At 37.6% G+C, this 12344-nt stretch overlaps 1 protein-coding gene across 2 annotated transcripts in view; it reads right to left on the reverse strand.

The window, feature by feature from the left end:
• Positions 1–12344, reverse strand: part of LOC125464959 (protein argonaute-1) — a 118381-nt gene that overhangs the window by 86360 nt on the left and 19677 nt on the right. Inside the window, exon 2 of one of the 2 annotated variants that reach the window (XM_059654290.1) lies at positions 2560–2743. In XM_059654290.1, the coding sequence (XP_059510273.1) occupies positions 2560–2743 (184 nt within the window). Of the gene's footprint in view, positions 1–2559; positions 2747–12344 lie in introns of both variants that reach the window. The other variant, XM_059654289.1, reaches the window with a different exon arrangement.

Here is a 12344-nt window from a genome sequence, read left to right on the forward strand (position 1 = left end):
CTGTGCCTTCAATTGACTGAGCCTGAAACTCTAGGATTCTCTCACTAGACCTTTGTCTCCCTACCACTCTGTCCTGGATGATCCTTAAAAGGTTTTGGTCATCTGTTATAATGTTCTCTCACGGAATGCAAGTGTCAAATTTTGTTTGATGCAGAATCATCAAACGTTTGATGTAAAAAAGGGAAATATAAATGGAGCTGTTATTGTCGATACTGCATTGCCACTGCAAATGGACACTCATTCACCTAATTTTCAAATTGCAAAATCTAATTTCTAATCAGCCAGTCTTTTTTAAAAAAAGTGTAGCATATTAAGGAGTTTTTGTTTAAACACAGGACATGATTTGAAACACCAACAAATGCATTTATGTTGTGATGAAACATATCTAATTCATACTGAAAACATTTCTGGAATTTTAATTTCAAAATAGAAGCAGTTAGGTTTTGGTTTCTTCTATGAAGGGTTTTCCTCTTAAAAAAGGAGAGCTCAGTCCTTCCAGAAAGGTGGCTTTAATCCAGTATCTGTCATTAAACAACCTACTGCAGACCTTGTGATTTTACAGAAAAATATTTATATTGTTTTAGTTTATGATGGGTATAGTAAACAGAAGGTCATAAGCCTTGTTTTCACTTAAGAATCTCGTATTGATTTTTTTTAAAATTTAGCACAGAAAACACCAGGATTGAGTTCAAAAACAAATTTAGCATCTCTCTTAAGAGTTCAAGGCAGTGAAGGGAATTGGTCACCGTAGCAGAAAGGTTAAGTTGGTGAATCTTCCAAAGTTTGGTTTGAAATCTGCAAATTATTCAAATTCAGAAAGCTTAGGTTCTCAAGTTAGTGAAAGGTTCGTGTTGACAGACTTGGATATGATTCACTGAGTTACCACTACAGACCACAGGAAAGAATTATGAAGGAGCCAGTTCAGTAGAAAGCTAAAGAATTGAAATAGTAGTGTAGTTTTTCAGGACTTGAGTCTCTATAATGGATAATATCAAGCAACAGGTTGAAACATTTTAGCTGTGTGATTTTAGATCTTTTCAAATCTTCTACATTTAAATAGACTTTTCAGTTTATTCATCTGTAATAAACTTCTGTTGTCCAAGAAAATCAATAGCCTCACATGAATGTTTTGACGAATAACCACCACATGAACTAACTAAAAGAAACTAATTTATTAAACTGGAACATTCTGGGATCTGACCTGTCTAGTATTGCCAACAATTGGTATCACAACTGATAGGAAGCTCAATACAATTAAAAAGGATGATTTTATTTCCACTATAGTATCTACAGTTATTCATGATCCTCCATGATAGCTGAAAGACTTGTCAAATTCACAAACTTGCTGACCAATTTATTTCTCATAAAATCAATAACAAGATCTAATATTTAAAAACTTTGTATAATAGTTGTAGTTCTATTCCTTCCACAATTGGTGAACCAAACTAAGTAAGTAGTTGAAGAAATCTATTTGTACTTCACTAGTCTATTTCTTGATTTGCACTTAAATTTTTTAATTTGTTATTCCTTCTTCCCTCCTGCTTGCTGACTTTATCTATTTTTGTTATTACAATGGAAATTTTTAAATGTAATTTCTCAGCCTTTATTTCCATTTTCAATGCAACTCATGCTTCAGTATAGCCAGTGTTTTTTGAATAACATACAATTACTATTTTTAAAAATCCTACAAAAATAACAAAACATTATTCTGGTATCAGATAAATGACAGTAAATATACCCATTTTAACAAACTTTTCAAACGTACTTGTACAGTTGAATTTTTCATAGATTTTATGACGACCAGGGAACCTTAAATTACATGCATATCAAAGCCAATATTAGACTGGTGTACAAGTGCATTCGGTTTTAATCTGAATATATATAGAATTCAATGAAGAAAAAGATTATTTTTGCTTGATATTAATGTTGGTCATAAATGACCAGTAGAGGGAGAAATTCCAAGTTTGGTCCTAAGTCTACTTGGCTTGTGTTTCACCCAGTGAGCATCCTAAAAACACACTGTAAAAAGGCAAAAAACAGCAAAATCAGGCTATAAAATGTTTGATTTAATTATTAAGCAAGCTATGACACTCAGTTTTAAATGTGCACGCGTGTGAAAATTGTGAACATACAATCAAGAGACAAAGAAAAAAATCTAATGTGCTGCAGGGCCACCCCTAAAGATCATTTTACAAGTCGGCCCTCATTTATTACTATAACAACTGCAATGAAATATACTCAGGCTTGTATCATGGTAGTATATTCTGTGAGAAAAAGCACTATATAATTCTTAAAGGGAATGAGAGACATTAATACAACTGACTGTGATCTCCATTCACAAAAGTACAAAGCTCCTCAATTCTAGATTGATTCTTGCTAGGCAAAATAATCAAAGAGAGTAGGCAGGAATGTGGAATTTGAAACACACAGATCAGCCATTATCTTAATGAATGGCAGAATTAGCCAGTTAACAGGGAGCTGAATAGTCTACTTGGACCATATTTTGTATTTCTTTGCACAGTGAAATTATTCGGAATTGTAAGGTTGACTGATTGATACCTGTTTACTCTCCTTGGACATTTATCTGGCTTTATATCCACCTCGTAATGGTAAACATCGATTTTCGGAATATCAACTTCAAAGTAGTTGGCTAGAAGTTTAATTGGCTTGCCTATCGTTCCTATCCCTGGTCGTCGTGGTGCTTGGAACACCTGCTGCAGAGGTGGCACATATGGGCCAACTGCTGCTGAAAAGACATAAAAGGAAAATTAATATTTTATCAGAGTTTTCAGATAAGGTACATTATCGAGCAAACCACAATTTTGCAGAAACAGCATATAAGTACTTTTAATCTGTTTCCACAGAAACACAGAAGTGGCTGTTTTCTTCCCAGTGTTACTGATTTCTTTAGAATCATAACTTCAGACAAGTGCATGTGCTGAATCAGTGTGTGTGTGTGTGTGTGTGTGTGTGTGTGTGTGTGTGTGTGTGTGTATTAAAAAAATCACAACATACACATCACAAAGAATTGAGTTTGCATAGATTCAGATATCCGAGGGTTTAACAACAACCAACTACAGACACAAAATGCAACATCTCAGATTTGTATACACAGTACTGGGTACATGCCTACTTACATTATGAATGTATTACACACAATTTGCTGGCTTTCTCGCTAGCTAGTTGCTTGCAAACAGATCAACTAGCAGTTGAGATTGTACAGAGATTAAGGCAGAGACCTCTTATGCTGCATCATTAGATGTTGTGATGGCATCTAGCTAGTGTCGAGGTACATTGAGGGCTATGCATTAATAGATCACACATTTCCCCTTTGACAGTAGGAAATCTATTCTAATAAATAAAGGAAGCACATTGGCTCTTTATCCTAATGTTTAAAATTACGTATTGTGGATCTAGATGTTCATTTGTCATGGCCATGGTTTCATCAACAGCTTCATGGTCAGAAGATCTAGTCTGTTCCTCGTGATGGTGGTGTGGCGGTTTCAGCAATGGCTGTAGTGATTGCTACATGGTGGTTCATTCTTCGTGGCTATGGTATCCATGTGGCAACTTCGGTATTGGCAACATGCTGGGTTCTGTCCGTCCCTCCTTGCTCTGGTGGTGATGTAGTGGCTTCGGTGTTGGCTTTGGTAGTAGTAAGGTGGTGCATTCTGTCCAGAAATCCTCACTTTGGCGGCCTCGGCAGCAGTGTCCCATAGCTATTTTAGAATCCCACGCTGACGTGGAAGGAACAGAAGATGAATTTTGTCCTAACTGGCTTTATTATTTGTTTTAACTTCTGCAATTGAAATGGTGTTGAATTGTGGCAACTTATACACATCATTCTGTATTTTCATTAACACAAGCAACAATAAATTGTTATTCTAAATGCTCTGGTGGATGCACAATAGATCTAATCCTCAAACTAATCAAAATTTCCTTATGCAGCTTCAATATGCTGTACTGTCAATGCAGAAGGATGTGTTTCATGCATTATAGATATCTGGCTGTTGTCAGGTGTAATACTTTCAGTATTGGAGTCAGGTCACATACAACTAGATGGGTCTTGATTCAATGTGTGATTTGACCATTGTTAGTTGCACTGTTGCATGATCTTGGCTATAGAAGATGTCATTTCATCCTTCCATAGACCCATGTACTTGCACAAAAATCTCAAAAGTTAATGCTTTGTCTCGATGCAAGTGGAGGTACCACTTTCTCCCTTCTTTTCAACAATGCTTCAAATGTATGGGGCTGGTTGGTCCTGAAGCACAATTACAGGGATAGCGAGGCAGCAATGTGTTGAATACCCAACTTCCTGCATATCTTGAAAAGGTATAGTAGTACACTGCAAACCATTGTCAGAAACAAATCTGCTGAGGATCACCAAATAAACTGAATTTGGCAGTTAATATTGAGTGATTATTGACTTTATTGTCACTCACACCAAAACACAGTGAAAAGCTTTGTTTACAAGCAGTACAGGCAGCTCACAGCAAGCAAAAGTTGTATACAGATCAAAAGACTTAGAGGCATACAGGTTACATCATTTGAGACTACAGTCAACTTAACAGTCTGATAATGGTCAGAAAGAAGCTGTTCCTGAACCTACTAGTGCATATATGTTTAGGCTTCTGTATCTTCTGCCTGACGGAAGAGGTTGCAGCAGGTCATTACCAAAGTACAATGGGCCTTTGCTGATGTTGGTCACATTTCCACAGCAGCGAGCTATGTAAATAGAATCCATGGATGAAAGGTTGGCTTCCATGATACTCTGTGCTGTGAGCGCAGCCTTCTGTAGTTTCTGACGGATCCGGGCAGGGCAGTTGCCATACCAGGCTGTTACACAGCCGGACAGTCCACTTGTAATGATGTACCTGTACAACAGCTGCTGCACCAGTTCATTTTGATTTGTTGCATGGAAGGAAATGTTTTTTTTCCCAACAATTGTCACTGGGATGCTTGGACTTAGAAAACATCAGCTGCTATCTTATTCTACGGCTTAGGAGGAATTGTGGAATGAGAGGTTCCCCAGTTGCTGAGGCTTATAGAATTGATATTTCACACAACTTGAATCAGTTGATCAATGTCCTTATTGATGTTGGGCCAGTAAACAGATTTAGACATCAATCTCTTGCTTTTTTTGTGAGTCCACGTGACCCATACTTATAACAGTCAAGCATAATAGCAAAAGAGCTTGTGGAATAATTACTTATTAGCCACGTGTGTCATAGTTCATCTCAATGATCAGAAAGGCTGCACTTTCTCAAGAGCTTGTTCAAGGGCATCTGCTGATCATCATCTAGAGCTGTTGTAAGCTGAACATTTTGAAATAGTTTGCTGAATTTGCTCTGTTTAACAAGGATCCCTTCTGACCTTATGTTCTGCTACAACAAAATTCTGTACTCAGTAAGTCTTGGTTTTATCCCTCTGCACTCCATCTCAGTGGATTTCGGACATATTATCTTTTCTTGGGCAACAGTCTCCCTGTCCTACAGACCCCTTCACCCACTTCCAACATACTCCCTCTACTTGGACCCCTCCCTCTGGCCTTTTACCTGCACACTACCGTTCAATGTCCTGATAGTCCTCTGTTGCCATACTTTCTCTGCACCTCCACTCCACACTTACCCATTGAAACCTATCTCCTATGAACCAATTGCACTAGTTCTCAGATCCAACCCTGACTTTGTAATCAAGCTTACTGATAAGGGTGGTGCTGTTGCTGTCTAGCATACTGACTGCTACATCGGAAGTTGAGTGCCAACTCTCAGACACCTCCTGATGTCTTCCTCAGACCATGGCCCCACCAAACATAAGGCTATTTTGTTCACAAAGGTCACTAATGTCATTTTATCTGGGGATCTCCCATTGACAGCCTCCAAGCACTCAATACCCCAACCTTCTACAGCTGCTTCTACCTTCTTACAAAAAATCTGCAAAAACAACTATCCGTTTTTGCCTCACAAAACTTAGGTCTTCCTACCTTGACTCAATTTTCTCTGTCCTTGATCAGTCCCTTCCCACTTATATCTGGGATTCTTCTGACACTTTACACTCCGAAAAAGGGTCAGCAGACTCAAAACATTAACTTGACTTTCTCTCCCGCAGACACTGCCAGGTCTGTTGCTCCAGCAATTTGTTTTATTTCAAACTTCTGTTCTTAGCTGGATTTGGAATTCTTTGTACAGCATCAGGAATAGCCATGCAAAAAACTGGTTTGTGCCATACTTGTGTACATGGCTTTTTCAGCAGAGGACCCAGTATCGACTGCTACATTGGCAGAGGCGACACTGGAAAGGTAGGCCCAATAGCGAAAGACAACACCTGCGGAACAGCGACTGTGATCGGTCGGGTTCAGCAAATGGCAAAGCAGTGTCAGAAGGGTTATGGATTCTCTTTAAACTATATTGTTTTCCCATTATTCTTAAACTATTCAAAATGGCACTAGATCTTGATGACAGTGGAAGCTTTTCAGTGTATTTTTCACTAAAATATGAGACAATTAAATCATTCATAAGAGATGTAGTTATGGACATGCATGTGTAAGAGATCTGACAGATCATTTCCAATGGTTTGTGATCATTCACACTAATGAAATAAAGCGGTATGCGTAAAATTTTTGTATTCTGAAAACTAAAGCAATAATTCCCTTTCCATGTTGGAGTAGTTTGCCTGAATTGTAATGACTTTACAACCAAATGCAATAGACTTATCACCCTGGAATAAACATGCTTCAAGGCCTTTCTGGAATACATCCACTTTCAACATAAGGCTTGGAGGGATTATATATTAAAGAATACATTTGCTGGAAGATAAAGCATTCTTGACAGATTAGAAGATATACTGATGACCTTTTGCCACATGTAAGGCACATCTTTGTACAGCAAATTTTAAAAAGGAAATACTTTGGTCACAAAATTTGGAAGATACAGGGATAAAAATGTTAAAGAAACTGAGATACCCAGGGCTTGCGGTGGGGCATATTTTATACTCTATTTTGGTAGGATCTGCCTTCTGAAGAGTAGATTAACTTGAAGTTGTTTTCATTTCTGCTGATTTCCACGTTTTTGCTGTCAAAAACCAAACCTTGCCTTTTTTTCCTGCTTCCAAGGGCTTAAGGAGATTTCTATCATGTACATGTTCAGTTTTCTGGAGAACAGCGATATTATCTATGATACAGAAATCTGGTAGGTTTTATGATATGCTTGATGCGTTTTTGGAATATACCCTAGCTAACAGATGATGTAAATTAGAATCGAGGAAAACAGTATCAACCAAAAGATGCTCTTAAATATTCTTAGTTCTTGAGATTCTGGGAAAAGATAAATGGATCAAAATCTATTTTTGACAAAAAATTTAGAAAACACTTTGCACCTGTAAACTTGGAATTAAGCACTTCCAGACAAGAAATTTTTGAAGGGTCTAGGCCTGAAACATCAGCCTTCCTGCTCCTCTGATGCTGCTTGGCTTGCTGAGTTCATCCAGCTCTACACCTTGTTAGTCTAGAAATCTAGAGTTCGTAGTTATTAGCTGCAGTTTTAGAACATAGAACATAGAACATTACAGCACAGTACAGGCCCTTCGGCCTTCGATGTTGTGCCAACCTGTCATACCAACCTGAAGCCCATAAATTCTGATTCACCCTTGTGGTCAGATAATTTGGCAGCACTCTGATATTAAAAATGTCAGTTTGGCAAAAAAAAATTGAAACTTGCATTTATATGGCACTTGCCATGAACCTAACCCACCGCCACTCCCCCCTGCCCCAGGATGTCTTTAAAACACTTTATAGCCAACACATTATTTCTAAGTGTTGTCAGTGAGCTCCTACAAACAGAGATATGATATGACCAGATAATCTAATTTGAAAGGTAAATATTGGCCAGGGCACGGGACAAAACCCTGATTTTCTTAAAAATAGTGCCATGGATTATTTAACATTGGCCTGAGAGAGCAGATGAGTTCTCAATTTTAGCATCTCATCTGAAAGATGGCATCTCCAAAAGTAGAGTAAGCCCTGAGTACTGCACTGGAGTGTCAGCTTTGAATTTTGTGCTTGTGTCCTGGATTGAGACATAAACCTACAATGTTATACCTTCAAGATGAGTCAGCTGTCAACTGACCTATGTAAGTCATTTGGCAAAGATTTGAGGCTTAGGAGTGGATGAAATGGGATATAATCAGCACAGTATTTCCTCTTCTCTGTTATGCTGCATTCTTTTTCTTGAAAATTGCTGAAGTTATTTATTGATAGACAACTGAATGTGAATAGTAAATATGGATGGGGGCCTATGTATCACCTTTGCTTGAGAATCTTAACACTGGAGATGAGAATTGCATTAATAAGACCATAAGACATAGGAGTGGAAGTAAGACCATTCAGCCCATCAAGTCCACTCCGCCATTTAAATCATGGCTGATGGGCATTTCAACTCCACTTCCCTTTCTCTCACTCATGAGATGTGGGCTGGTTGGTATTTATTGCCAATCCTTAGTTGCCCTTGAGAAGATGTTAGCGAGCTGCCTTCTTGAAATGCTACAATCTATTTGTTGTAGGTATACCCACACTGCCATCAAGGAGGGAATTCCAGGATTTTGATACCTACATATATTTCCAAATCAGGATGGTGAGTAGCTTAGAGGGGAACTTGCTGGTAGAGTGCTGTCTTTTTTTTCAAAACACTAATAATGGTGCTGCACTAACTGATGCTCAACCTTGTAAATATTTTGTTTTCTACCATGGAATCCATTTCTAGTTTGAGCTTATCCTGAATGTGAATGCTGCACTTATGAGGAAGATTGATGCTGGTTTGGGCATCAACTTTCAAACGAAATGCTGCATAACCTTTCTCCAAACGTTCAAGCCTTTAGGAACATTTTAGCTTGTATTTGTCACAAAATGCTGAGCCATCTCATCCCTCTAAACAAGTGACAGCTTGTGCAAGATTTGGTCATTTTCCTTTCTTGTTGAATGCTGCAATAGTTGTTCTAGAGTCAGTCACTTAACTGCAGATATCGCTATCTTATTATGAATGCTACAAACTTGAGTCCTTAGAGTGAGGAATAGCACTTCAACTATTAACTCAGGTTGGTGATGAGGAATGCTCATTAGAAAAATATATTTTCACGGTTGCCACCTCAGTTCTTGTTTGTTGCTGCTTCTGGCACCCTAATACTTGATATAACCAGAGTCAGGTCCATATCAAGTTATACCTCAAAAGTTTATTATGAACATGTACATTAATATGAGATTGCAGACTTGCATTTACATTCTGGATTATACACCTAGATTATCACATTAAATACAATTATGACTGGCTGGCTGACTGAAAAACTGATTGGTCAGGTAGCTAGCAGCTTGCTTGCTGTACAATTACCAACTAATAAATACATTACAACAGCCAAGTAATGAAATAGTACAGTGAATAAGAATAGACCTAGGAATGTCATCTTGCTGACTTGAGGCTACACTTCCTGAGAACAACGCAATAATAATAATACGACATTTACTTTTAAAGTGTTGATTAATTTGCCATTTTCAACAGCTAGAGACTCACAGTTGTATAAAGAGTTAAGAGACAACTACACTGATGATTGCAAAAACATATCAGGTTAAGTTTTTAAAAATGAAACAAATTCATTATTTAAGAATGTGACATTTAGGATGAATCTAGTTTGGCATCCATGCAATCACTTGCAATTTGTAAGTGCAATTTTGACGCCCATGTGGAAACGTTGCATCCTGTTCAAAAATCAAACTTATTCACAGCTTACCATTGAACAAAAAAAAAACTTTCATTAAGTGTACCAGTCCATTTTTTTGCTATAACAATGAAATACTAGAATGACTAAAATACATTGGCTTATTTGATGTAAATGTTGTAAAGAATACTGCATGGTGTAACAAATTGCAACACTATCCCTGTCTGAGGCACTGTTTTGAAATGAATTGGCCCAGATTCTCAGCATCCTGTTGTTCATCTGAGGTCACTATGTTCAAGCCTGATCAGCCTGACTGATTTGATTTTCAAGCAAAACTGCAAGCTAAATAAATGAAGTCTCGATAAAGTTTGTCCTATGTTTAGTTTGTAACTGTAAATTATGATCTTGATTTATACTTGCGTGGAAGCGAATAAAATAAAACCCTGTAATAATATCCAAAAGCTTCAGTAACTAGACAGTCAAATGAAAAAGGATGTCCCATTCCCCAGAAACCCAGAAAACAATTCTAACACCAATGTGAATTTACCTGGTAACTACAAGAGATCTATTTTGTATTGCAATGTGTGGAGTAAGGAATTAAAGCAACAGTGCATTCCTCTAGCCTCAGTCATAACAATCCAAACATCAAACCTGGATCCTCCAGAATGGTCGAGTAATTAACGTTTACTATTTATATGATTCTAACAACCACTTCTTAGCCTTGGTTTTTTTTTTAAAAGAGTGATTTTGTCAATTTGCGCATGAAGTGTTTGTTACTGTTAGTTTACTTATTTTCCAGTTCTCTCTCTAGTCAAAGAGAAGTTATCGAAGTTATCTATTTCCACAACCACACCCCATATAAACAACAACTGAATCACCTTCATTCCATCTCAGCACTAACCTGATAATATTTGAAAATTGACAGATGTTTTCAGTTGCATTATGTAACTGAATTACACCATCTTATGCAATGGAGAATGACCGAAAATTAGCTTTTAAAAACACCTTACACAGGATGAATATGAAGATGTGCTTGTTCAAGCCTCACATTGAAACTTTTGAGAAATCTAAGCATACACATGTAGGATTAGAATTAGGTTTAATGTCATGTGTACTCAGGTTACAAAAGAAATGGAGTACAGTGAAGTACAGAATGTCACTAACGGTCAAGAGCATCTTGGGTACAAAGTACCAAGGTGGAAAGCTTAAATACAAAAAGAGGAAGTAAAGATAAAGTTAAATTGTATCTGTAGTATGGTGTAAGTTCGGAAAACAAGAAATAAAGCTGAAAACATAAACATTACAGTCCTTCTATAAAGGCTTCCACTTGGTCTGACTGGGCTCCACCAGTTCCCAACCAGTAGCCATCTTCACTCCGGGCCACTGGCCATCCACATTCCACTCCAGCGGCCCAGACCTTGGCGGGAGTGGTGGCCTGGCAGAAGATGGGAAAGACAGAAGAAAAAGTAAACACAAGAGAAAGAAAAAAGAGAAAAAGAAAATAGGAACAGACGGAGCAGATGAGCTCTGGCTGGAGAGACTTACTCTGAAGCTATCTTATCCAAAGGAGGGTCTTGGCTGTTATATTAATGGTGCTGTCCTTCAGGAAAATAAGGTTAAAATAAGGTTGACACTGAGGTGCTTTGATGTAGTAAAGTTCTCTCTAATTAGACGAATAAAGATTCTCAACAAAAAAAGCCAAAATGTAAAGTGTATTATTTAATTATGTTATAAAGCAGAGGTTGACCCCTCTCTGAGAATTAAAACCAAAAACATCTAAACACCTGAACAGCAGCATCTTGCCCTATAATCTGTGAAAGGAGTGTGAAAAGTGGTGTAACCTGCCTTTTAGCAAATTCTAGTTGTTAATTAAAATACACCCCTAACACTCACTTTATAATCAATGAGTAATAATTTATTTTTCTAATTCTAACAGTGAACAAATTAGCTATGCTATTAACAAACTGAATAAACCCCTTCTAACTGCTAATCATTCCCAAATAAAACAATATTCTAAAGGTATGCTAATCCAATAAATACAAGCCCCACTTATATAAAACAAAAATAAACATTAGAATTTAGTCTCTCGAAATTATAGCCAGGTTATGTCTCTTCTGGAATGTTCTGTGCCTTCTCCATCCAGTCTTTTGTCAGGAATATTAGCTAGCTGTGCCACTGGTACCTTTGACTTAGATGGTGCTTTCGCCAAGTCTTAGAGAAGTTTGTGACAGCCAGCAATTCTCTCTTGACAGCTTAGAGCGGTTAACTCTGGCAGATGGCAGTTCACCATCCTGTATTTGTCCGACTGCCCTTTTTTTATACCCTTGATGACATATCAATTTTTTACAACAGGACTGGTACTGTGTTGTCAAAACCATCCCCCGGACCCGAAACATCAGCTTTCCTGCTTCTCTGATGCTGCTTGTCCTGCTGTGTTCAACCAGCTCCACACCTTGTTGTCTCAGATTTAAATTTAATTGGTTTTTGGTATCTAAATGCCTGGTTCAAATTGACTGGCTAAATTCATAACTTGTCTTGATAACAAAATAAAACTGTTTGTTTGGCCTGCTAAGTGTACGACCTTTGATACAAATGTTTCAAGTTCGGTGCTCTTTGTGCTCTTGTAAACTTTCAAGTTG

Source organism: Stegostoma tigrinum, chromosome 24, assembly GCF_030684315.1.
Source record: "Stegostoma tigrinum isolate sSteTig4 chromosome 24, sSteTig4.hap1, whole genome shotgun sequence".
NCBI lineage: Eukaryota > Metazoa > Chordata > Chondrichthyes > Orectolobiformes > Stegostomatidae > Stegostoma > Stegostoma tigrinum.